General features: G+C 41.4%; 2 protein-coding genes across 9 annotated transcripts in view; one reads left to right on the top strand and one right to left on the bottom strand.

Annotated features, from left to right (window-relative positions):
• Positions 1 to 27,843, top strand: flad1 (flavin adenine dinucleotide synthetase 1). Of its 7 annotated transcripts, none has more exons than XM_034227956.1 (11): positions 12 to 125; positions 1,418 to 1,506; positions 1,760 to 1,928; positions 2,425 to 2,802; positions 3,384 to 3,497; positions 3,578 to 3,845; positions 4,602 to 4,749; positions 5,080 to 5,178; positions 5,361 to 5,550; positions 6,314 to 6,387; positions 6,489 to 6,946. In XM_034227956.1, exons 2-11 carry the CDS (start codon positions 1,499 to 1,501, stop codon positions 6,622 to 6,624), a joined length of 1,584 nt encoding a protein of 527 aa, XP_034083847.1. In that variant the 5' UTR covers positions 12 to 125; positions 1,418 to 1,498; the 3' UTR covers positions 6,625 to 6,946. The 7 variants fall into 7 exon arrangements, 6 of the variants coding, with proteins under 6 accessions (XP_034083850.1, XP_034083847.1, XP_034083846.1 ...); XR_004570201.1 differs by lacking the exons at positions 12 to 125; positions 1,418 to 1,506 and adding exons at positions 217 to 384; positions 27,826 to 27,843 and having other exon boundaries at positions 6,489 to 6,763; XM_034227958.1 differs by lacking the exon at positions 12 to 125 and adding an exon at positions 233 to 511.
• si:dkey-246i14.3 (ephrin-A4) overlaps positions 13,743 to 27,898 on the bottom strand; it is a 38,449-nt gene continuing 24,293 nt past the window's right edge. For both annotated transcript variants that reach the window (XM_034227966.1, XM_034227965.1), the window contains 4 exons: positions 25,658 to 25,956; positions 21,708 to 21,776; positions 15,964 to 15,996; positions 13,743 to 15,550 (listed from right to left, as the gene is read on the bottom strand). In XM_034227966.1, coding sequence (XP_034083857.1) covers positions 15,462 to 15,550; positions 15,964 to 15,996; positions 21,708 to 21,776; positions 25,658 to 25,956 — 490 coding nt within the window. In that variant the 3' untranslated portion in view covers positions 13,743 to 15,461. The remainder of the gene's footprint in view (positions 15,551 to 15,963; positions 15,997 to 21,707; positions 21,777 to 25,657; positions 25,957 to 27,898) is intronic.

Here is a 27,898-nt window from a genome sequence, read left to right on the forward strand (position 1 = left end):
TTTCTTTTATTGAGCAGAAGAGAAGAAGTCGAAGAAGTCTTGGCAGCAGTTAGCAGCATGCTATCCGAGTGCAGATATTGTCAACTCCCAGATACATGAGTCGTCGTTAGTACCTTTAATATAAGGTAAGCTGATTATCTTATTTACTTTTGCCAAACGACATATATTTCTCCGCATCGTCTTCACGGACTCTTGCGTCTTTCAGTTACTTCCGTGTTGATAAAATAAGGCTGGCCCTTAAGAGGGACCTTCTCAAACCTGATTGGCTCTCAGTCCTCACGGAAACCATTCCTTAAATATGATTGGACGGCTAACGGTATGCTTTTTGAGTGACATGTAACCACAAACTGTCGGATATGTAATGAGGTCAGATGCGGCTCAGGAGTAAGTTTCCTCGGGTTTAATTATAAGGTTTCACAAATAATAGAGACAACATTGCGTGTTTCTTCATAGGCTATATGGTAGGGCAGAGAAATCGGCAGTAGAGTCAGGACATAAGCTACTACAGTATGTAAGTGTACCTGAACGCTTTTGCTTGCTTGTTGCTAGTAATTAAAACAATAGTGGGTTAATAAGTAAGCTAGCAAGGAGATATGGCACTTTTATAGTTAGCTAAGATTTGTCATAGAAGTATATTTGCCATAATGTGTGTAGTTTGTCATAAATGTGCATGACATTGATTGAACTATTTTGTTACGTAAATTCAGTGTTACGCATCATAATGTGCATATATGTTAGACATTAGCATGCTTCTGCAAAGCCTTCCCATAGTGTACAAAGAACATGAAGGCTACATTTTTACATACAGAGGGAAAGTTTTCTCGCACCGACTCTATGCGTTGTTGTCACCTCTTTTGACCGCTGAACACAGTTGGCACCTGACCTGTCCATTTAACCATTCAAACTCCTCTCTTTTCTATATCCACAAGCCCCCTTCAATGCATTTCTTCGCAAGATTGTTTTTCCTTCACTCCTATCGGCATGTTCAGCCTTATTTGTCAATCCTTCACATTTGCCTCAGACAATTTATAGACAGACCAAAACTTGCAATGTCACCAGTTTATAGCTGCGCTATCAGTATGAAGGTGTATCCGTGTCTTTGATGCATATCAGGAAACTGAACTGTCTTCCAGCTACATCATATTATTGAAATCAGGCTACAGTTAGACAGTTATACAATTATAAATCTTTCCTCGCAAATATATAAGGTGTACTAAACTATGTGTAATATAGTAATTGTGACTCATCATTTTTCAACTTGTTGACATTAGTCAGTGCATCAACTAACATTGAATTATTAGTAGTTGTTTCGTGTTTTTGCTGCTAAAGTTGACAAAACGCTTACAGATTCTTCTTTTTTCCCCTTTGTCTTACCTTCCTTTTTTACAAATCTGCTCTTTCACATGTCTGCTCCAAGATACTCCCTGGTAGGAGACAAGTTATGATGCAGAAGAGGGCCTGAACTGAAATATTTTGGGATACTCCATATTGAATCCTCATGTTGACGTAAGATTCTAAATGAACTCTACTTATAACACAATAGTTGATCACAAAAACAACTAAAAGTATACAGAGACAGATTATTGAAAATTGAAGTTAAATAGTTTTTTACTGTAGGCTACGACAAAATGGCGTTGCTTATTACCAGGGAGATTTATGGCTTTGTTCAGATGGCAAACAGAGCAAACCACACTACAGTACACACGCATTAAGTAAACATGTGCAACAGTGTTGTAAGCATTTTCTCTTTGTCTTCTAGCTTTGCTTTTCCCAATCTGAGTAGAACAGTGGTGCGTGTGAGGAGACTGGCAGCTCAACTCTCCAAAGCAACCATGTCAACAAACCCCCATGAATCTAGTTCTTTTTCTGAAGCCAATGGGGACGCTCCCACTGCAGCCATTCTCATCATTGGAGATGAGATTCTCAAGGTGATATAGTGTTGTTGGATACTTACTTGTGATTTGTGCGACTGAACTGTATTCATATAGTATCCCACTGAGAATCCTTGAAAGCTGTTGGATTAAAATAAAATCTCAATAAAATGTGCACTTTTGAGAGTATCAATTTATTAATATAAACATACTAACATGACACCCTTATTCATCAGTATGCCTCAGCTCTATGCAGTCCAGGATCCACATTGTATATCCCCAGGCAATCCCTGTGATGTTTATTTGATGTGGCTGCTGTATTCTTTTTTTTAAATGACAAGTTCACCACTGTTTCTGGGACATGACATTATCATGATTTAAACATGAAGACTTTGATTCCGTCCAGTGTCAGTCTTAGCCTCAAAACATACTCACTGTTAGACATTGAATTTCATTTAAACCTTAAAGTCATTGATATGCCTTTGTAATGTTTTGGTGGAAACACTGTATTGAAACTTACTGAGTGTCTCTTCTTGTGCTTTTTGTCTCCCAGGGTTACACACGGGACACAAACAGTGCCTTTCTGACTCGAGCACTAAGGAGGCTCGGGGTGTCTGTGCAGCGCATCTCAGTAATACCAGATGTACAGGAGGTCATTGCCAACGAGGTGTCCCTCCTTTCTTCTAAATATACGCACCTCATCACTTCAGGGGGCATAGGCCCGACGCATGACGATGTCACCCTTGAGAGTGTTGCCCTGGCGTTCGAAGAAGAGTTATATGCCCACCCTGAGATGACCCGATTGGTTGAGGAATTTTTTGGTGTAACAGATAAGAACAATGCTGCTATGAAGCTGGCCATGGTGCCTCGCTCGGCCAATCTCAACTATGGAACTGACCCTCAGACTGGACAACTGCTGCGCTACCCAGTGGTGAGTGAAGGCCGGATGAAGGGGGATTAGTTTAGTTCTTCCATCAATCTGAGATCTTTGACGTAGGATCATGCTGTCATAAAACACTCAATTAGGTACAGAGTATCATCATCACCCTCCACCTGCTGACTGACCCCCAGAGCCCTTTCGTTATAACTGATATCCCATGTATCTGCTGTGCTGTGTTTTAACTTATCAGTTGGATTTTTTTAGTGCAGATACATTTGGTTTAGTTGACAACTTTCAGGAAGTTGTTTATTCAGTCTGTTCATTTCTGTTCTGGGGTTGTGTTTCAGACAGATTGCAACATCAATCACTTAGCAGAGTTGCAGGACTTAAAAGCAGCTTCTTACAAGGGGCAAACATTTAAACAGCAATATAAGGAATACACACCTCATTTGTTTTGCATCTAGCTTTTTTCTAATAATAAAAAGACTATAGGATTATATTTATAATTATATTTACTGAACAGTTTGACGGATCAGTGATTACCTAGTGCCAATAATAAATTGAAGTTGCCACACAAATGTTTGCACTACATTTACACACACTTTAGGTAATAACACACTATCTTTTCCCAGGTCAGTGTGCGTAACGTGTATATCTTTCCTGGGATTCCCTCGCTGATGGAGAGGGCCTTCAATGGACTGGAGCACCTCTTTGCTGGTTCAGGGACAACCTTTCACACTCGTGAGGTAACACCATGACCGTACTCATCAATACATACAAATCCACCTAAACACTGTGTATTGGAACTAAAGATCTTTGCTTTTAGGTGTTTGTGGACGCAGATGAAACAGAGATTGCCAATGTGCTGACCAGACTGCAGGCTAGTTGGAGCCGGAAGGTGGCTCTGGGCTCCTACCCTGATTGGTTGGGCAACTATCACAGAGTCCGGCTGGTCTTGGACTCAGACAGCCAGGAGGAGGTGGACAAAGCGCGGACACAGCTGCTGGACGAGCTGCCCAAGGGGACCGTGGTGCCCTTAGTCACTGACCCGGTGTCCATCGCCACGACTGAGGTGTACGCGCTGGCCAACAGCGGTGAGGGGGAGACAGCGGGTGGTGGGGCGCAGAGATGGCAAAAGTGCACACATCCTTTACTCAAGTAGAAGTACAGATACTCGTGTTTAAAAATAAAAAAGTACTGACTAAACTTCTTTACTCGAGTAAAACTAAAGAAGTATGGGCTTCGAAATGTACTTAAGTAAAAAGTACCCATAACTACCAACTGTTTGAAAAGAGTAACTGACCTCCCTTTATAGAAGACCAGGAAATGATGGATGCACGGATCGTGTTAAAATCAATAGGCACGCAATGACTCTAAATAATAAAGATCACGCCACCAAACACAGATTAAAACTAAAGTAACCAGCCTGTTTGGAAAATGTAAGAAGTAGAAAGTACAGGTATTTGTGTTAAAAATGTAAGAAGTCAAAGTAAAAAGTCGTCAGAAAAATAAATAGTGGAGTAAAGTACTGATATGAAGTATTTGTACTCCACTACTTCCCACCTCTGGGGGAGGGTGATTGTAAAACTAAGTGAAGTTAATATAAAGTGAATATTGCAGAGAACTCTTATCACAGGCATTGGGACCAATAAATGATGCAAAATTGTTAAAGTAATTATCGCTGTAAAATCAGAGCGAGTATTAAAACTATATTAGAGGAAAGAAAATAGAATTAATATGATGAGACAAAGGACAAACAGGGTTTTATTTAGAATTGTACATAAGACCAAGGGATACATTATATTGAAACTGTAAAACTTTGACGTCACATTTCATTTAATTCCCCACAGGCACACCACTGGGTGACAAAGTTATGTGTGCACTGAAAACGATAGAGGCTGCTCTGGATCAGTATTCCACAGAGGAGGTCTGCGCCGGCTTCAACGGAGGCAAAGACTGCACGGCGCTGCTCCATCTCTACCACGCAGCGCTGAAACGGTAACAGGAGGGGAGAGGACGGGGTGAGACAATTATAACGTTTAGGGGCAGGGAAGATTTAATCAGGACAAAACAAATCACCTCCGAGAGATGAGATGAAACAGAGAGTCAAATTAAAAACATAATGATACCACTTCTACTCAGGGGGGCATCACTGCTAGAAGTAATGAAGAAGAAAATGAGTTTAGCAGCTACTAGACTGAGACTGAGTGTTTGGACTTTTCTTGACCTGTATTAGAAATGTCGTGGAAGATAGTGATAACGATAAACATCGAATCTCTTTCTGTGGCTTTTTTTAATGACCCATTTTTCTCCTCCTGCCACTCTCAGGCGTTTTCCAGATGGTAAAGACAAGTTGAAAGCTCTGTATATCCGTATCGTCTCTCCATTCCCAGAGATGGAGAGATTCCTTCAGGACACAATAAAAAGGTGAACCATCAATCTACACTATTTTACACTGCTAAAGACTTTTCAGCTGGTTTTTGTATATATATTATAAATAGGAGTCAGCAGCTGTTACTAGTCTTAATAGTTGTCTCTGGTCAAAAACGTGTCCTAATCCTCCATGTTTCACTACAGCAGGTCATTATTTTGCCATGTGTGTCCTGTAGATATGACTTGGAGATCATCTCAGTGGAGGGCAGTATTCGGCAGGCGCTGAGCGAGGTGCAGGAGAGGAGGCCGGAGCTGAAGGCCGTCCTGATGGGGACCAGGAGGACTGACCCCTACTCACACACACTCACAGCCATGTGTCGCACTGACCCTGGCTGGCCCGACTACATGAGAGTCAACCCATTACTAGTGAGACTCACACACATATATACATATGTTACATAGATATAAGGTTTCATTATGTCCTGGTATTTTTTCTCTTAATAGATATTCACTATTTGTATCATGCATTCATATCATGCACCAGGGTCTAGGAGAATCCACCAAAAACAATATCAGCTAATGTATTTAAATGAAAAATACACATTGCCCTTATCTTAAGAGCATCTGCAGACATTTATTATATATATATATTTAAAAAAAAAACAATCAGTCTTTCAGTGTCCCTCCATTCTTCAAGTTAGTGTATATAGTGCTGCAGGAAAACTGCTTTTTGACTGGTAATACAAATCTGTTTTCACTGCTCCAGCCAAGCAATTTCCCCTTGTTACACTTAATGTTATTTGTCATCTTGACTGAAGTTTCAGAGTGCAGATCCACAGGCTGAACAAAATATCACACCACCTGCTCAGCTTAATGCGATTCAACAACCCTGCAGTAATGGCACGTTTGTGAGGCTTTAAAAGATTCTATGAATATTTTTGCCACCTTCGCCACAAATAACAGATACAACTGTAATGATATCCATTACAACCCCCCCAAAACATGTATGAATGAACACCTCTGTGAGAAATTCTCAACAAATATTGAACACAAATATGTTTTCTCCTTTTAGATTTGCTTATTTATTTAGAAATGGCACATTCTTTTGGAGTGGCTACAGTATAGTCATTTCTTTGAACAAATCATGAATCAATCACAAACCAATTCAATGTCGTTCAACACTCCTCAGGACTGGACTTATCATGACATCTGGTCGTTCATGAGGACGTTATATGTTCCCTACTGTATTCTCTATGATAAAGGGTAAGAACACATTCAACTTTTACCACTTTCTGCATCCTCCATTATTCACAGCAGAAGTGTACAATCATCCTCTGTATTAAATGTCTCTGTCGGACCTGCAGGTACACTTCTCTGGGCAGTATGGACAACAGCTGTCGCAATGCCTCTCTCCAGATGGTGGATGAGAGGGGGGTGACGCGATACAGGGCGGCCTACCTCCTGGAGAACGAAGAAGAGGAGCGAAACTCCCGCCTCTGATGTAGTCACACTTTGCACTGTTTCACCTGTTGCTGAGGAAGGTTTTCAGATATTGTATCAACCCACACACACACACACACACACACACACACACACACACACACACACACACACACACACACACACACACACACACACAGTGGTCACAAAACTAAACATGGACCTTTCTATAAAGTATTCATATGAATATTTGCGGAATACCTTCAGAATGAAATTGTTAAAGAAGTCTATGTGCGTCTGCTATTTGTTTATACATGTGAGTTTGAGCCTTAAGTGATGGCTCTCTGAGCTCTTCAATAAAACATCAGTCTTTGTCATCATTTTCCATTGTCATGTCTCTATTTTAAGAGGAGTCTCTCATATAGAGAGTGGTGTGCAGGGCTTTCAATATTGCTCTTGGTTTTTCTTATTCATGAATCCATTTGTCTTATTTCTAAATTGAATACAAGAAAGACAGCCTCTAAAAAATGTATCAGTATTGTGAACACATTTTCTGTCAAGGTGAGAAAACCCAGTTTGCAGCAGCATGTAGAGAACTGAAGGTCAACTGTCAGTCTCTTATTGACTCCTCTGTGTCTTGCTGAATATCCATATTTACACACTACAAGTTATTTAATGGAGCATATCTTCTCTGGAAAACCTCCACCCTGATGCTGCAGTTCTCTTTGAGCACCTCACGGTCGCGTTGTTCTCACTTTTTCTCCATTTAGCACACGTGATTACAATAAATTACCTTCTCTGTTTTCAGACATGATTGAATCCAGGCCCATCGATCCGCCCTCTCTCTCCCCGCCTGGAGATTAGTCAACGCGGCGGAGCGCGGATCGATACCGGCCGATCTAATAAAGCGGGTCGTTTACGAGGCCACCGCGGGGTAGCACACACTGTTACACCGACAATTACCTCCTCCAGCCCGGCCCCCATACCCCCTAACTTATCTGTCCGGGCTTCACGGCTTGCTTGATTTATTAATAATAACAGTAATAAAAGAGACAATGAGCAGAGGCTTCATAATAACAGCAGAAATGTAATGGTGTGTGTGTGTTTTGCTGGTGCGGTAAAAACACCGGGACATTGTCTGGAATGATGTTCGAGTGGAAGAAAATTAAAGTCATATAGACTTACAATGTGTCGGAGTTGCTCCCCTTTTTCAACTTAAAGGGCAGCCTTTATAAGTATAATGTAATAATAAGTGTGTATAATGCTGTAATGCAAGTATAGGCTTTATGCCCCTACAATATGTTAGGCCTACTTTGTTGACACTTGAAGCCCAGTAGTCTTTGTCTGAGGACTATTACGTACATGTTATTTGCCCTAGTTGTGGAGATAAACAACTTATTTACTCAAATATTGTATTTTTAAGTAACATTCAGATGGACATATAGCATAGTTCTAGTTGTTGTTCCTTTTCATATTCCTATACTCCTCTAGATGCATCTGTTAGCTAAAAATACGAGTTCATTTAAGAATTTACCTTAAAAAGCATAACATTATTTGACTACCATCAGGGATTCCCAACCTTTGACCTGTGACCTCTAATGGTTTCTGGCACATTTACAGATGTCAATGAGACGTTTGTGTGATTTCTCATCTTAACTTCTTCTTATTTCTAAATCTTCAAGGTCCAAAGAGAAATAAATCACAAAGACAACTCCAATAAAAATGATTACGATTCATGACACAGAACTATATTTTGTGTTGTGACCAGGGGAGGGAAAAGTAAATCAAAGGGCACCAGCACCAAAAAAAGACCTTAGCATGTAGGGAAGCCTTTATGGCACTGCATCACATTTTCTCTACTTGAAGGGAACTAAAGGGCACATTATCATGTTTCTTGACTACAAGGTTGCAGTAGAAAGCACTTTAATGTTTTTTCTCTAATCCTGTATTTGAGATTGCATTTTGTTTTTAAAGTTTGTTACCTTGTTCTTTGTTATTTTGTCTTCCAAAGTTCCATCTTCGTCCTTTTTTCTCTTGTCACTCATCCCTCTCACTTGGCTGTTTCATCCTTCATGTCATTTTGGACTGACAACTTTATTCACATTATCTAGTCATCACACTTCCTTCCTCGCTGCCTTTCCTGTGTATTATGACTCAGGATTTTTGGTCAGTCCATTTTATGAATTTCAAAATGATGTTTTGATTTTGAACCGGAAGACTTATTCAGAAAGACGTCTCTGTTGACATAGGGAGAGGATATGGGTATTGACTTGGAGCCTAAAAGTATCTGTACTAAAATACTTTCTTTTGTGCGAGACCCACAACTCCATATTTATGAAGATGTTATCTTTTAATTTCACAGGGCTGTGCTTTTGAAACAAGGTCTGTTTGAAATATACAAACCTGCAAACAAACACTATTTTAAATACCGATACAGCAACTTTTGTGTCATTTGAGACAAAGTGGAACGAGCAGGAATAAACAAAGTGGCTATTTTTTTTTTTCTTGTGCATATTTAAACTTAATTGGCTCTCCAAAGATAGATTTTAGGTGGGCTGGTATAAAAGTATGATTACAGCAGCCACTAAAGGGGATTTGAGTATAGGAAGAACCGGGGGATCAGAATCATAATTCACTTTTCTGATGAAACACCCCAGTGTCTGTCTCCAGGTGGGACTCTTCAGTACAACAGATTCCACAGAGCTAACTGTGACCGTGTGTGTGTGATATGTTCTCAGCATGACTCGGTGTGGCTTTGTACAAAAACATGTGAAAACCTTTGATCTGGGAGAGAACTATCCAGTTTGGATGCAAGCCTGCCCTGGTGATTGTGTTGCTTTCCTCTAAAGAAATATGTTCCTAATCCAACTCCTCAGCAGTTCCTGCGGTGTAAAACGAGACTTGAAGCAGCATGAGACAGCAATTCAGGCGATGTCCTAGGAGGGATGCTTAACACAGGATGAATAGACACTGCGTTGTCAGAAAGCATCAGGAGAGAAGGGAGACCTTTGAGTCTATGCAAATTACAATCCCATCTGCATGTAAAGCCAACCGACCAGAACACGGGAAATAGGATGTTCAGTATCAAAGTGTCACACATTAAAGGTGATGAAAGTAGGAGGGAAAGAAAAGAAGGAAGGAAGAGAGAATGAGGAAGGAGGCTGCTTTGCTTTGCTGCTACATGAAGTGTGACTGACTTCAGCTTGTTTGTGTCTGGTTTTGGTGCGTTCAAATAAAGGCTGGTTTCATTCATAATCCTAAATTTGTCACAGCTTGCTGTCCGGCAGACACACCGATACCCCCTGCTCGCAGCCGCACATGGGCTGCATTTAGAAAACGCCTTTCACACAGCGAGCTTGCTTTAATGTAAAGGGCCAGGGTCTGTGAAGCCTGAACCAGCATGCGGAAAAACTGATGAGAGAAATTCAGCTCAGCTCAACTCAACTGGAGCTCGTTTGCACTCAACAGCCATAACTTAAACATGGTGCAGGGTGTTAGACATATAACAGATGTTTTACACTAGAAAGGCTCAGCAAATACATCTGATTCCTGTTTTGAAAGATAAGAAGGTCCTGCCTTGGCTTGTCTGAGGCCAATTTAAAACTGATTTAAAATATGCTAAATCAGGCATGGAAATAATATGTATGTATATTTACCTCTTTTAGATGACATCTCGTTTATCTTTTTACTTTAAAAAGTCGGTACAGGAAATGTTTTCAGAGCGTTCTTGGGTTTCTTTTTTGTGCATAATGAGTTTGAAAAATAACACATTCACGAAAAGATTGCCATGTGTTTTGATGTATCTATTGAAAATGCTCTTGCCTGAGTTTAACAAGTAACGTGTTTTTTTCTCTGCTTGTTATACTCTGGTCTTTCCACATTCATCACAGACTGTGTGACACACCGGTAGCTGCTTTGTGAGCACACAGCAGAAATAATTACACTGTTATTGGCTACCTGACACGTGGAAAGGATGTGAATACGAGCCAAGCAGTTGCGGTTGGTTTGGATTTTTATTTAGAACAAACAAACTCTGCCTACACCCGAAGAGGAAATAAAAACCCTGACTATTAAGCGTTACCTGGAAATGAAATAGAACACCGATTCATCAACACTGTAAAAGCATTCAAAGATAATCCTCAGAGGTTCTCACAACCCAAAGTCTTACACACAAAATACATTCAGATACCATAAACCTTTTTTTGCTTTTAACAGAACTCATGTTAAAGATGAAGTAAATCAGTTCATATAAATATAATCAAATAAATAGGGTTCAAAACTAAACAAATTACTTAAAAGCGGGTGTGTTGTAATGTGACATCTTCAGTAAATGCTAATGTGTCTTTAAATAGATTAATTCATTTTAAATTATCTTGGGTGACATTTTGGAGCTTCAGTTTGATAAATGAGATGAAACATGATTTTTTTTGTGGAAGTTTTGGGCTGTCTTTTGTCATCAGATTCAACTTTTTTTCAACCAATGTTTTTACCTTTATATAAAATAAGTGTGGTATATAGCGAGCAGCTTGGGAAACAAGTGAAGTGAAACCTCCCAGAATAAATTAAAGGGATATTCTTAAACTGAATTCTGAAGACTCAAAAGGCGTTTATGTGGAGAGTCTGCTCCAAAGATTTAGCATCTTAAGTCAGTCTTTTACTCTCCACTGCATGAAGGGTCAAATATTCAACCCGAGAAATATATACCGAATCTTATTATAAAGTATTGAAAAAGTAGACGCAATATGTGCAAGAGATGTCATGTGACACTTCACTGATCGGTGGCGACTTTAGAATAGTTCTCGATCTTGATAACATTCAGAGGTCCTGGGCAGTACTATATGATATTACACACACACACACCCACACACACACACACACACACACACACACACACACACACACACACACACACACACACACACACACACACACACACACACACACACACACACACACACACACACACACACACACACACCACACACACACACACACACACACACACGCACGCACGCACGCACACACACACACACACCACACCTGAGACTTTATCTTGAGGAGTAAATAACCCTCAATGCAGATATGCGAGTGCGATTTTTGTCCAACAGAAAATCAAAATGTTTTCCTGTAAATCAGAGATTTTTTATGCCTGGAGGTGTTTTATAGATTGAGGAGATTTTAGACAGTTAACAGTTATTCAGTCCCATTTCCTGATGCATAAGGTTGTAAAAAAAAAGTAGTTTTTGGATATTGACAGTTATGAGCCTAAATGACAACTTATATTTGGGAAAAGATCAGTGGAACCTTTTGAGATTGCTAACTGGCTCTGCCCTACAATCACATTCATAACCATAGCCCCATCTCAGTGAAAACAGTGAAAACATAACAACATGAATGAAGTCCAAAAATGTGTCCCATTGACTGCGGCAACAACTGCAGTTTATTTTTACAATCCTTGCATGTGTTTTCCAATGTGAAGTTAGCTCATAGAGAATGGCCAAAGAAAGCCATCTCCACTGCCCTGCGATTAGGGAATTGTAACTTTATTTTCTCAAGTCTTTAGAAGGACACTTCCAGCATCGGGGACGTCCTCTGACCTCAATTCACCCTGATTCTGAAATATGTTAAATATACAGCAACAGAATTTACAAGAAGATTGCTCAAGGTGTCAATTACCAGCTAAGAAGCTCTCAACATTGAAATTAATTCATACAAAATTCAAAGAAAGGCTGAAGCAGCATGCATCTCGTTCATGTAATCCCTGTTAAACTCTAAGAAGAAAGAAACATGGTACCTTGGAAATGTTTAAAACTGAACCAGACATACATCTTTAAACTTATTTCAGCAGGTGCAAGTATTTATAATATAGCTTTATAAGCATTGTTTGACTCTATTAATAGCCAGAGTTTTGTATTCTGAGATGTAATCAACACGGCAATCCAAGAATATAAGCCAGTTTGTCGTGTTGAAATGTGATACAGTCTAATTACAGTGTCATTGGTGGAAAACACAAGCTGCAAATATGGATATGGAACACTTTAGTCAGACAGATAGTTAAAAACTAAATATGTCATCCCAGAAATTGTTTATGATCACTGTCGCCACAAAAGGCCGTGCAGGAAGCTTTGACATTTCACGATCTTCTAGATCTAAATATATACATTATGGCAACATCTGTCCATAATTACAACGTTTATTTTGGAGGTCGAGTTTGGTTCCAGCTTTGGTATTGATACACAGCCGAATGAAAACATCAACATTGTTAAGTCCAAAGAAATTCAGAAATGTTGACTGTTCAAGCATATCCTAGAATCAAAGATAAAACATTTTCTTTTTTTCAAAACTCAATATCACATAATCATGTAAAAGCTTTGGTTTGTGCATGCTTCTGCTGGAATAAAAAGTCATACATATTTTACACACTAAAATGGAAATGGACACTGCTGCTGCTTTTTAAGTCCTTTTCCTTTGACACAAGTCTAAAAGTACCTCCTCACTTTCTGCTGATTTCAGCATGCTTACGTCATTATTCACAGAGAAAAAGAAGGAAAACATAGGCTTTGGAAATGTCTTCGTGAAGGTCAAAATCATAGCCAGCTCATCATATGCCTCAACAGTGACAAACATGTCATCAAAAGAGATCATAAACCATGAAATAGCAGCATTAGCCCTATTATCCAGGAAATTGCCTTTCTGGCTTCACAAGAGGCTACATTACAGCCTACATAAATGGAAATGCATTTACAGCTTATCTGGATGTACACTATATATTTTTTAAAACTACACAAAATGTTGTCTTGCTCTGTATTCAGGTCTGTGTTGAAACTGTGTTTTTTTAATTACTGAAAATGAATGCAGTTAGCTACTTTTAGGTTGATGTATTGGCAATGATGCTTCGGGGTCTATTAATACCGGGAGTCTATTGGAGTCTTATCGGGCTTCGGCTGCCCATAGATAAAAACTCAGCTCAATATTCCACTAAGTTACTCACATTACAATGGCCTCTTGCACCACAAGGTCATTTAAAGTCCCTGAAGTCTCCTTATCTCTATACCCATGTGTATTACACTAGACGTGTGTGTTCTGCAAATAAAGCTGTGAGTATGCTTGTGTGTCTTCACGGAGACTTGCTGTTAAAACATAAATACTTTCAAAAGTTAAATGATGATCAACTTGAAGCCTTTAAATGCAACCATATTTATTTTTGTTGTCTTGCCACGTAAAAAAAGGCTCAGATTGCAATTGGCTCTTCACAGAAGAAGCTACATTCTTCACTAAAATGTGAAAGAAGAACACGTTAAACAAACACTTAGATGTCACAAGATATCAAAAACACATTCCTAGTTGTACATGATTGTAAAATCCTACACTGAAGTTATTTAACACATATTCAAACATAACTTGTATCACCCATTTAGGAAATTAACATTTAAAAAAACAATAGCATGACTGGTGTGATTTACAGCATGGAGGAGCATATATTAAGTGCTAACAATGTAGTTTAAAGATAGAATAAAACATTTAAGAACAAAAAAACAATTACCTATACATTTTCTGACATCAAGTCACTCAAATATTGTGGGGGAATAATTATGTAAATTTATAAATATATAAAATTCATTTAATTTCAAAGAAAAATAAACAACTATGCTGTTCATTTACATTTTTAAAGACATGTTTTTTTCTGATATCTTTTTCTTAATCCAGGACAATCAATTTATTTAAAGAAAAATATTTGGCAAAAATAACATGATATCAATTTACCTGTGAAACTACATTGTAGTGACAGCATATGAAAAAAACAAACGCAACACATCCTTTACCAGAATATACATTTTGTCCGATTTCTGCACTTGAATATCAGAGATCCGCTCTTATTTTTTGTGCGGTTAATACATCTTAATTTTGCAGAATATATTAACTATACAGTTAAACCTAAAATCAAGGATGTATAAAAACCAGGGGGCATCGACAAATCAGCCTCCGCAGCGTGTTCAGTGGAGCAAGGCGCGCTGATGCTCCCTCTTTACCCATAAACCCCTCTGTTCTGTGCTATATTCTGAAGCAGAGAGGAGTAGAGAAGGAGAACAACATGGGGTCCAATCAAAGAGGACTAACTCTGTCCCAGGTCCCATTGTTACCTCACAGGACCGCAATATAGGGTTCACGTTTAAGTTTAAGGCCAACCCAGTCCAACTCCAGTTAAACCAGTTTGATCCCAGTAGGGGGCGCAGCAGCCCCAGTTGACTAATCATTCCTAATTTCCTCCTAAATACCTTTATTTCCAAAATCTATACATTTGTTGATGAATTGATCTTAATTATCTTTTTCTTAAACTTAAAAAAATGTGTCAGTTATGTATGTCTAACAATATGAAGAAAATAATAAAAGTCCCCAGCTAACTGATTTAACCTCAACCTGAGCCATTCAGTACAGTAGTGTTTTAATTTGGTCACTTTTTACCATGAGGCAGGTACTCAAAAAATAAGAAAATACAACACAAAAAGCAGAACATGAGGAACTGAACTAAAACGGTAGAGGACAAACTTGTCTGGAACGTGTCCTGACAGACTCAATGTTATCTGGCATCAGAGTTATGAGTCTCATAGCTCCATGTGTAATATTCTGTGTTACTATACACTTAGGGTGAAAGAAATTAATCACTGTGATCCAGCGTTTCAGTCCCTGAGTCACTGTGGCCCCGTTCTAGAAAAAGACGAAAAAAAATCTGGCTTTTCACAGGTAAACCAGCCACAATGTGTCATCTGCAGCAACTTGGCATAGAACACATTGCGTCATTCACTGTCCGAACGGAGAATGCGTTGTGTAAATTGACCGTCTGAGTAGTATCTCCCGGGCCGGGGGGTGCGGGTCAGCGGTGCGGACGGACGAGGAAGTCAGGTAGTCAGCAGGAGGAGGACGAGGGTGAGGAGGAGGGGAGGGGAAGCTGTCCTCAGGTAGCAGGCACTAGTTACAGCCTCAGTTTCTGAAAGAGAGAAGAACATTATTGTCACCCTTAGTGTGAACTAGTTTTCCACGTTTTGGGCTCAGTGCTTTGATTGCAATTCATGAAAACCTCAATGTTAAAGCATATACAGTTATTATAGAAAAGGCCTCCTCACTTTGTCAGCAGTTTTTAGGGAGTTGTTGGTTTTTTAGAACTTTTTAGAAAGCACCATTGGAAAAACTCATGCAAATCCCTGCAGCAGGTTCCAAAATTGTGTGGAAAACTTTCCAGAAGATAGTAGGATGTTATAGAAGTGCAATACTGGGTATTGTTATAATAGAGCTGTAAAGTTATGGTGACATCATACTCATTTTTCTTCATACAAATAATTTGTAAGCACTTGTAAATATGCCTATACGAGAATAAATAGGGATTCAAATATTGTATCTTACCTTGTATTTGTTTTGAACCCTCTGATGCTTTTTCTAGAGAGAGAGAAGAAGAGAAAGAGATAATTCAGTGAAGGCAAAGAATCAAGTTGCTGATTAGTCATTTTTGTATGCTTAACTTTCTCAATAAAGCTACTGCTTTGTGGAACAGAGGGAGCGAGAAACAGACAAATGACCAAGGGAAGGTATTTACCATTACTCAAAGACTTACGCCATGAAAAATGAGTACCGACTGGCTGCGCAACCCTAAATATGTCCCCTATGCAAATTCTCTTAAAGGTCGGATAAAAAAAGCGCTTGAGAAGCATGGCAACAGGAAAATATAGTGTTATGTAAATTAGAAGGAGTAAGAATGATCCAGATTATACAGAGGGGATACAGGAAATGAAAAACGGGGGGAAAAAACACATGAAAATTCAAAATGACAGAGCGAAACCAAGAAGTGGACAGAAGATGAAAGGAAGAGCGTTGGAGACCCGAGTGAGAAAGTATGTCGAAAAAAAAGAAGGTTGGAAAGATTGAAACAAGGTCAGACAGAGAGAAAAGGGAGGGAGGGAGAGAGAGAGACGGGATGGGGGGGTTGTTTGTGTCTGGGTGTCACTTTCTCAGCAGGGGGTGGACTAAAAGAAAATAATGGATGGAGGGATGGAGGGATGGTGAGGATGAAGGGAAAAGGAGGGGTGGGAGATCTGGTAAAAAGAAGAGGACAAGAAATACAGGTGGTGAGAGTGAAAAGCAGAAACTGTTCAGAAAAAGGAGCCGCAGTGTAACATCAGTGAGGGAGAGGACTATAGGTCAGGAAACGTGGAAGAGGCTGCACAATTGCTGCCGTTATTAAATCAATCTATAGCCTTGAACCCACCGCTGACACTGCAACCCCAAAGACTCAAACACACACACAAAGACAAAGTGTGTATTGATGTCTCCAGGAAAACACCTATCCACATCCCGCTGCGACTGACTGAGATTATGAGAGGAAATGGGACACTGAGCTCATCTGCTGTACAGTCACACAGGGGCAGAAAGGATTTATCAAATGAGGGCTTATTGTCCAAACACTGCGTCTGTCTGTTATCTCCATCTTGTACCTACAGGTCTCTGTTGCTACGTGTCGCTCCGACAGACACGAGACACTAAATGACTCCCAGGTTCGGTACAGCTAACGACCATCGAGGGGTTAACGAAGCATTAAATAGCCTGCTGGGTCTGGGCCTCTGAGTACTCCGCTGTGCGTGCATGTGTGTGTCTATGTGTCTATAATTGCGAGTGTTGTTACGGAGAAAATCAAAGCAAACAAAAATAGCGTAATAATCAAACATTTCAGGCCTTCACTAGTTACATTTGTTTGGCATTTTTGCCATCAACCCATGATTTAATACAATTTATTGGTCAAAGAATATTTATAAACCAGCTGTCATTTCAAGTTTTAATAGTGTTGATGAAGGGTGAAAAAGAAGGTGGATGATCTAAATCAAATTAACGATTTTAATAAAAAGACAAAACAAAAAAGAAGATTTATACGAAAAAATAAATGTATATCCAGTTTTATCACTTAAATTCCTTCTCGACTATAATTACTTTTTTTTTCATTCTGGAAATGTTTGATGTCACTTTAAAGAAAAATAATTATCTTATGCCAATTGAAAAATCAGTATTAAATTAAACTTGGGTAGAGGAAAAACACTTTTCTGAAAAGTATTTTTCTGTTAACGCGGCCGCGCACCTCGAAACTAAAATGCCTTGTGTTTACCCGGCTGTGTGTGATATGTGTGTTTTGATCTGACTTTAATCACATCATTTGCGCATAAACTGAACACCAAGGACCATTAGTTTGGTCAACATCATAATTTCGCTCATGGTGAACAGTGCCACAAAATGGCGTTCATGATGGCGTGACTGCAAAAACAGTGCTGTCTCTGCACTGCAGTCAGAAACATGCGCATGTGTAACTGTACATGCACAACAATGGCCAAAAGTGTGAGTGCGCGTGCGCATGGAAGTGTATATGTGTGTGTGTGTTCTCCAGTAGGCAGAACGCCCCACTGCAGAGACAGACACTGTTCCACCATCCTACCTCTCCTCTCACGCCGCCATTTTACACATAGAAGCTAAAGATAACTCACCCTGACTATTAGCACTTCACTATTAGAATTTATTTTGCACAAAAGGCAAAATGACGGCGAAATGACGGCGAACGAAAAACGCAAACGGAAAATAGCAGTTTAAGTGAAAAGTATTGAGTCTGGGTTTTCGAGAGTCTTCGGCTGTCCAAGCGGTGTGTGTGTGTGTGTGTGTGTGTGTGTGTGTGTGTGTGGGTGTGTGTGTGTGTGTGTGTGTGTGTGCGCGCATGTGTCTGTATTCAAGTTCTGTCCTTGTGTGCATCGAGTTCAGAGGGTACAAAGGTATTCGAGAGAAAGTGGAGGGGGAAAAGGAGGGCAGCGGTGTAAGACATTTCGAAAAGGAAAAAAAAAGAGAGAAAGACAGTGGAGAAATGGCGAAGCTCTGTAAACTGAAATGAATGCAATGGACTGCTCACAGCGGGAGAACGGTAGAAATGACGTGGAGAGAGACGAAGAGAGACCAGGAATCAATTAGAGAGAAAGGAAAGTTGGTCTATAATGGTTTCTCACAGTAGGGTAGCTGAAAAAGAGAAAGGCGGAGAGCCAGTACGACACGGAGAAAACACAGAGATAAACACAACAGGAGGAGTTTTAGGAAGAAGTTGAAGCAACGGAAAGGTATGGAGAGAGAGGCAAAGTAAACCGGTGAAAGATGCAATAGAGGGGGGCCTGAGATTTCACATGACACCAGTCTGCTGATGCCGGCTGAGAGCCTTGTTTTCTGATGCAACACAAATTCAAGCTCCTTACAGCAAAGCACTTTTTCTGGCGTGATCCTTGACAGCATTTTGTTCAAATAAACATCATCACACACAACACTGCGCCGAAAACATAACCACACCTTTAAAAAAGCCAAAACATGCTTTACAATACTGCAAGCCACAACAGGATAAGACAAACACACATACACACGTCATTAGGAGCTCCCTGCGTCCCTGAGTCTGCCCTGTGTGGTTTGTTGTGTTTTTGGGTTAAATTAAGGCGATAAACACACATTCACACACTGGAGAGGAGACCGAGGGACTGGTGAGTAGAAGCTGACCTTGGAGCAATGACAGCGTACCTGACGGACCCTCACTGTCATCACTCTGTCCTTCAGACCGGTGTGAGGCAGGTGTGTGTGTGTGTGTGTGTGTGTGTGTGTGTGTGTGTGTGTGTGTGTGTGTGTGTGTGTGTTGATAATGAACTCAAAAGGCCACAACAGGGCCTCCCCGCATGGAATTGTGGTTTTAATAACATGCTTTTACGAAAAAAATAGAGTTCTGGCGAAAGAAGAAGGAAGGGAGGTACACAGTTTGAAGTTGAGATAAGAGATAAGATGTAGTTGAAGGGCGAGAAGCTGCCATCACCGAGGGCCACACGCACATACACACTCTCACACACACACACATAGACACGGTGTGCCCTGCTGCCATGCTACCTGTCAGATAAAAGGCAACCTGAGCAGGAAGGAACCAGAGGTGAGGTGTTACTACAGGGAACAACACAACAACAGCTGTGGTAAACCGCTACTAATGGACAGGCAAAGAGAGCGAGAGACCCTCCAACTCTCCTTCATCTCCTCCCTCATCCATCTCCTTTTGCTCTCCTCTCTCCGGCCTCATGTATTTTCATCCCAACGCACTCGTCGCACAGCATGCGCACGACAGAGATGGAGCAGGTAAACCGGGAGAGGGGAGTCGGTGAATTACTCTGTAGTAGATATGGAGATAACAAAGAGATAGAGAAGACACAGAGAAGGTGGAGTGGCTGGGGCGGAGTCAAGGAAGAGGAAGTGTTAGAGACTGCCATGGATGGTGCCTAGATTAGTTTTGCTCCAGTAGCGAGAGATCATAAAAAAGAGGACGGGTGTAGAGAGCTGAGGAGACAGAGAGAAGGGGAGGATTAGTGCCACTTCAGGAATGACAGAAGACTAGAAAAGAGCGGGAGGAGTGGAAGACAAGGAGAGGGAGATCCTGACATTTAGTCGGGATTAGTTTTGGGTTAAAGAACAGGATGAGAGGCACCGAAAAAAAAGGGGAAAAAGAAACAGTAGATAGAAGTATGTGAATCTTTGTGGGGGGGGGAAGTATTTCTGATGTAAAGTAATGGGCTTTAACGGTAAAGTCAAGTGTGTGTGTGCATGTGTCTGCCAGCGTGCGTAATCTACACCATTCCAAATATTTTGAATGAAGAAGGTCAGACTGCTACATTAGCATTTTGTAAAACAACTATCTGTGGTATTTCTAATTAATGACAGCCGGATAATTAACATATTAAAAAAAGTCATCAGCCTTCATTCTGGTAATAACGCTGCAAATTACTCCCAACAGTGATGGCATTTAAGAATTCATTCAAGACGGATGGGGCTCTTCTTATTCAGCTTTTTTTTTTTGCTTTACACAAAAGTCACAAACATTTAATCAAGGCGGTGCGTTGGGGGGTATTTGTTAGACAACATGTAGGAATTTAGTGAACGGATCTCTCACACATGCTTCGACAAACAACCATTGGACAAGCTTTCCTGGAAAAAGTGTGTGGTTCATCCTGGGACAGCACGACAAGCCCCCTGCAGACAGCATGAGGATGGGAACTGGGACAGACGTCTCAGACACGCACATGAGGACAAACACACAGCAAGAGAGCACACGCAAAGGCCCATGCAAGAACGCACAAAAACAGAACAATGTCCCACACACACACACACACACACACACACACACACACACACACACACACACACACACACACACACACACACACACACACACACACACACACACACACACACACACACACACACACACACACACACACACACACACACACACACACACACACACACACACACACACACACACACACACACACACACACACACACACACACACACACACACACACACACACACACACACACACACACACACACACACACACACACACACACACACACACACACACACATCACACACACACACACACACACACACACACACACACACACACACACACACACACACACACACACACACACACACACACACACACACACACACACACACACACACACACACACACACACACACACACACACACACACACACACACACACACACACACACACAGTGACTGGGCAGCATTCCCAACCGGAATGGGCAGCTCACTGGACTGGAAGACTAACATTACTCCAGGCGTGCTCTGGATTAGATCACTCTGGGAATTTCACACTGGGGTAGAGAGAGATGGAGAGTGGAAGATTGAGGGAGACAAGGAGTTAAAAAAAAAAAAAAAGGGAGAGAATGGAGGGAGGGATTGGGGAAGAAGAGAGGAGAGGGAACTAATGGTTCAAACAACTCTCAATCCAATTACGTTGTAAAGCCAGCTTGGAGTGGATTGCGCAGTAAGTCTCATGTGATGAAGTTAAAGATAGTGCAAGATTCTGAAGATGAGTTTAAGTTCCTTGATAAAAGTTAAGGACATTAGAGCATCACAGTTATTCAAACAGAAAGGAGGAATAGTAGGGGGGGATGAGGAGCAGTCTAAACATCATGCCCTGGTAGTAGAGATGAGAGCGGCAGGGAGAGGAGTATCTTGCTGTACAACAAAGGGAGGAGCATGAAAGGAAGAACAGATGAAAAGTACTCACTGGGCTCACAGCACACGGTGACACGTAACTTCATACATGGCAGAGGAGGGCCTTCATCTGCCGGTAGAGCTAGAGAGAAAGAAAGACAGATTTAAATACGTTGCTTACATATTAAACCTGACAAACGGTTCATATTTAAACATGTCAAATATAAAGACAAATATGAATATGCTGAATGAAATCTTCTGATCTTATCTTTGAGAGCTCTCTTGGTAACTCTTCTAAAGGAGGTTGTCTTCCTGTTTCTACCATATCAATACATCATACAATACATGATATCCAAATAAAGAATCTCCCTGTGTCCCATTTAGTAACATACCTCCTATTTATCTGCACAATTAAATAAAAACAATAACATACAGGATTGAGAGCAACTATTTAAAAATGCAACATCTCTGATATCAATACTGATCACAGTTCATGTGGGAAATCAGGCAAACATCAGACGTATTACCTGTCAGTTTAGCATCGCTTTCACAAAACAACTCTGTCTGGAAACTGCAGTTAAAGGGCTTTACATTTGAATTATTCACAAACAGCTGCTATCTCAACAGAGACCCACCACACAAGCTGAGTGTATGATCGCTAACAGCCTGTCCCACTTTGTATCTTTAATTTCAACCGATAAGATAGAGAACAGAAGAGCAGTGGGGCTGTCTTATAAAGCACTTTCTACAGTGGCTGAGAGAGCTCCACTCGCAAAGACAGAATATCTTCCTTGTTATGACAGGACATATGTCAGATAAGGAAAACAAATGCAGCTAAATGAAAAAAAGCAAAATGGGGCCATGAGAGTACTTGCATGAGCTTCAACTCTGTACGTTTCATGATGAACATGCCTTGATATGTGATTTTTTGTAGGTAAACATGTGTCTCTTATGCTCCAAGATGTGTTCATTGTTGACGAAACAAATCTTAACTCAAGATCTACTACTACTCAAAAAGCTTTGAGCTTCACTCCGCAGAACGCAGAGGTTGACGCTAGAAGGCATGTTCACGGGCTGAAAGGTGAAAGTTACAGTGCGCCAACCTTAAATCTCTGTTTGAGACTTGTCCATACGAGCAGGATTTGGAAAGCCAAACATGATGCGTCATGCAAATTACATAAATGTAACCTGAAAAGGGGAAACAACAACTGCACATACTGTACACTGAGAACAGGCGTTTTAATCTAGTGGGAGACACCTTGTATCTGGCAACAAACTATATATGCAAAGTATTATAAAACATTTTAACATCTTGGAGAAGTAGATGGGTTTTTTAAAGATTTTGAAGTAGTTTGTTTAACTTTTTATGTCTGCAAAAAACCATATTAGAAACTATTTTGAAAGGCAGACTATCATAAGTGTTTTCATAAACGTCTTGAAACATGTCTAGATAAGATCTTACAGATATGTTCTTTCAATTATGATGGCACATTTAAGTGTTGGACTAACAACAACAGCATTCCTCAGTTTTAGGTGTCCCTTGTAAACGTTTCCTCGAATGGTTCCATGTTAGGGCGCAGCTGACCATCAGAGGATGTCAAGGTGCTTCCTGTTTGTGGGGATCCGCACATGTAGAAGCCGCAGGGATTGGTCAACAGGTCAGTGTGAGAGGAACAGTCAGTGTGTCGTCAGGGTGATCGTCTTTGGGAGCCGAGAGAGGAGCTGAGCCCGGCTCAGACTGAGCCAACTAATGCCATTAGTGTTTCTAATACCATTGTACTGCTCTCCCAGGCTAATGCCATTGTACTGTCCCAGTGCTAGGGGCCCATTCAGCACAGGGACCCCAGAGCCAGACATTTGGACCAACTTTACGCCTTATCTTTGATGTGGACAAAACACACACAATCGCTCTGAGCCCAATGTGGCCCAACCGAGGGGGGGGGGGGGCCCATTGTTGCTTTTCACTGAACTTGCCTGAACAACCACAATAGCCCAGTGTGTGCGTGAGTGTGTGTACATATATACATGTGTGTTAGCGTGTGTGTGTGGAAGCGCTCTCTCATGCCCTCACAATGCTCCATTGTCCCGTGGACCGCATCAGTAATTTATGTAAAGAATATTTCTTTCTCTTCGTCTCATCCATCCCTTCACTCTGTCGCTTTTGTTGCTCTCCCTTTTCTTTCGTGTGGATTCCTCTCATCCGGCCTCTCTTGCCCCCCCCCCTTCCTGTACTGTCAGACTGTGTCCATCTTTTGCTCTTTCTCTCTGTCACTCCTCCACGCTTCTCTACCTCCGTCTGCTCCCCCCCCCTGTTCACTGTCGTCCTGTATTGATCTCTGTTTCTTCCTCCTACACTTTGCGGTTGCTCTGTCTCTTTGTTGTCACCCTTTCCATACTGCATTCTCTGACTTGTTTCATATCCTCCCCCTCATGGTTGGACTGATGCCAGAAGTTGTAAAAAGTAAGGAAAAAACCCGATTTTACAGCCACTAAACCATCCTATGTGTCTCTCACTCCTTTTTCTCCCTCCAGTGGTTTGAGATAAATGAGTGAGAGGACAGAAGCACAGGAGAGTGTAATGGGAAAGGGGAAACCTTCACTAACAGTGTGTAACTGCCTACAGGTCTAAGAAAACATCAAATCAATGTCATTCAGGAGGAATTTATGGAGACCATTAATGCTTTAGGCTGCAGTTTGCCAACACTCAAAGCCTCATAAAAAGAAAACACACAAGCTAAAGTTGTTCTCTACCTTTGCATCACTTCAAAAAGGTAAGGATGTGCGGCCACCACACTGCCTCCAACACCGACATCTGATGAACTGAAACAGCAGACATTTACATATTTTCTCTTTTACAGCTGTTTCACTTGACTTCCAGTGTAAGAGGCCTGAAGCAAAGATTCATGGCTTTACTAAAGTAGAAGATGCTCAAAAAATACTAAGTGATCATTCACTTTGGGAATTAAAAACAAATAACCTTTAGTCATGTATTGAACCTAGATACTTTTTAGGAAATTACAGTACTGCTTTCAGTAATATTTGTGATACAAAATAAGCAGTTTCTCTGAGAAATGTGTTTAACTCCAAGGGGTTGGGGTAAGGGTTGACTAATGGCCCGTCCACACAGCGGCTTTGGAAAAAGCTTGCCGGCGGGCGTGTTTGAAGCTCGACCAACAACCAATCACATGAATCCCCCGCCCCTGCCACACAAGCAGCGGTTTGATTGGCTAGAGCTTGTACTGGCATATGATTTGATTGGCTGACGCTTCCATTGCTCAACTTTTGCAGCCTGAAACGCCAGGAAAGCTCCGTTCTGCTTCCCACAATGCAGTTCGGCAAAAAGTGACGTCACCCCATTCAAAGTGAATGGACAGAAGCGTTGAAGAGTCAACGCACGCCGCCGTGTGTAGGGCCCGTTAGGATAAGATGTTACATCATTCTAGTCCTTTTCAAAGCTTGGAAATAGTTTTTTGCTTACCGAGTCAAAATATGTAATGTTCGCTCTCATCTTGCAAAAAAAAATATCAAAACATCACCTAGGGCCTAAGCCATCGTCTTACTTTTAAGCACAAGTTACTTTTCTTTATCTGATGTGATAATAATCTGAACATTTTGAGGGGTTTGACTGTTGCAGTCATCTTTGGTTTGAGGAAAATGTGATCTCTTTTAATATGTTTTCCGTTCATAGACAATTGATGGATTTGCAACCAAAACTGACCGAAACATGCCCTCATTAAATTACCAAATCCATACAAATATTTGACTGTTTAAATCTTTTGCAAGGCTGCTTGTTTAACATTTGAAAAACGGATTTATTTCACAAGTTAGACAATTTATTTTAAAAGAATAGGCTTTGAGAACTCATGACTGTTGATACCAATACATTACATTACTGTACATGTTACCAATACCAAACTCTTTTAAATGATACCCAGCTCTACTTGTGACCCACTTCAATCTGACACAATGACTAAATGACCCCCCACACTCCCACACAAAGAGACACACACATCCTCTACTCACAGCTGTAGTAGTAGTGGCGCCCTGGCAGAAACTCAAACCCCAGCGAGAAGGGGGTGAACCTTTGGATCTTCTCAGAGAAGCGCACCGGTCCAAAGGGAGCGTAGGGGGTGTTACACTCCCACCTCTTGATGGCCCCTCTGGTCTCCACACAGCCCTGGAAAGAGGCCTCCCCCACCAGGTAGAGGGCCAGCTCCTCGGGCTGCCCGGAGCCCTGGGGCCTCTTGTTGGGGTAGTGAGGGCAGTAGATGTCCAGGTAGTCATTCAGATTCACCTGGATGGACATATCTCCTGCTGTTAACCTGGAAGAACGAACGAAAAGCACATTAATATTTCACGTTACGATTACATGGAGTAAACTAAAGGGTAAAGAGAGATGGTGATTAAACAGCGATGGAGAGAGAAAGAAGACAGATGACAGGATTTCCATAATTCCTTTGTGCCGGGAGGAATGTGGATAGTTACAGCAGATGGATAGTTCATCAATATTACACATAACGATTGCACAGGGTTAGAAGGCAAAGTTGTGCAGGTTTCAATGAATGTTTTACAGTTTGATGTATCCCAACGACTGTTTTCTACTTCCAGGCCAGCAAAGGAGCGGTTTTGAGCAAAAACAACAATTCCTCAAATGCTAATTAAGACCAATGAGGAGGGTTCAGAGTAGAATACACTTGACTCCCTCCACAGTCCATTCTCCCTCTACACACACAGAAGTGTAAAAATGCGATGCAGACGTGCACGCGTACGCACAACCGCAGCATCAGTCAAGGTTGACCGGCCCTCGGCATAACAACAACTCAGGACAAGAAAAGCATCATTAGGACAGAAGAGCTGCATTATGCATGCTCCTTTAGACTGCAGATTCTCACTTCCTGTCAGCCACAATATAAAGAGTTACCTGGGTGTAAACTAATACGGAAGAAGAAAGGATGTGAGGGAAATTAAGGGAAGTCGATGTATGAGGTGAATTGAACATGAAGAAACCATAAGACTTATGAATCAGGAGATGGTAAATGAGGAGAGAAATGTGAGACCAATGTGACTGATGGAGGTGACATGAGACGAGGCCTGGAGGAAGACAGATGGAGACTGATGAAAAGAGAGCTGTAGAGACAGGTTGGAACAGACAGATGGGACGAACAAATGAATAAGAAAGCCAGAAGTTTGATGAACAGGTATACAAAAAAGTGGAGTAAAGAGAAAAGAAAGTCGTTTTTTAATTAGCGACCCCAGAGAGTCCGAGTGCAGACACTCTGAGAGGAGAACAACGGGTGTGAGAAAGAGAGGAGACAGACTTTAATTGGGCTTCTCTTCGCATGGTGCGCAGGAGACGAAGAAAGAGGGGCTTGGGCAGAAGGTTCAGGTCCATCAGTGGGAGTCTTTATGGAGGGGTGACAGAGCGGAGGAGAGAGGAAGGGAGTGCTGGGAGTCGCCGAAGGGGAACATGGGAGTGAAAAAGAGCGCGGAAAAGGGATGGGCGGCGGAGCAGACTTAAGATAAGTAGGCCGACAGAGAGGAGACCAAAAGAATAAGCGAAAAATAAGAGTGGAGAGGGAGGAGGAAGAGGAGGGGACACACTGAAATAAAACAGACATGACAGGTAGCAGGAGACGAAGATGGTCCAGCAGATCTACAGAGCGTGTCAAGGATCGATGGAGCAATGAGAGGAGAAATCACAAGACGCTATATGAGAAGGAGGAGCCATATTACATGATTGACTTTCAACCTGAATGCTGGTTGAACAGTGATAATAAAGCAGAGCGTGTGTGTGTGTGTGTGTGTGTGTGTGTGTGTGTGTGTGGTGTGTGTTTTGTCGTGGAAATGTAGGTGAGACCCTGCAGGCAGGTCTCACTGAACGCTGCTTCCTGCTCAATAGCTAGCGTGAAGAATTGGCGATCTATCTATCTACAGGACGCTATTGATCGGGATCCCTCGCTCAGGACACACACACACACACACACACACACACACACACACACACACACACACACACACACACACACACACACACACACACACACACACACACACACACACACACACACACACACACACACGATCGATATCCCCTCTGTGAATGTGCTTGTGTGGCCGGGCCCCGACGGCTCTATTACCTGTGTGTGCTAATTACAGCCCAACTTGATTGTCTGGTTAAGGGAACACAAAAGCACACACACACACACACACACACACACACACACACACACACACACACACACACACACACACACACACACACAC

Source organism: Gymnodraco acuticeps, unplaced genomic scaffold (assembly GCF_902827175.1).
Source record: "Gymnodraco acuticeps unplaced genomic scaffold, fGymAcu1.1, whole genome shotgun sequence".
In the NCBI taxonomy this organism is placed as follows: Eukaryota; Metazoa; Chordata; class Actinopteri; order Perciformes; family Bathydraconidae; genus Gymnodraco; species Gymnodraco acuticeps.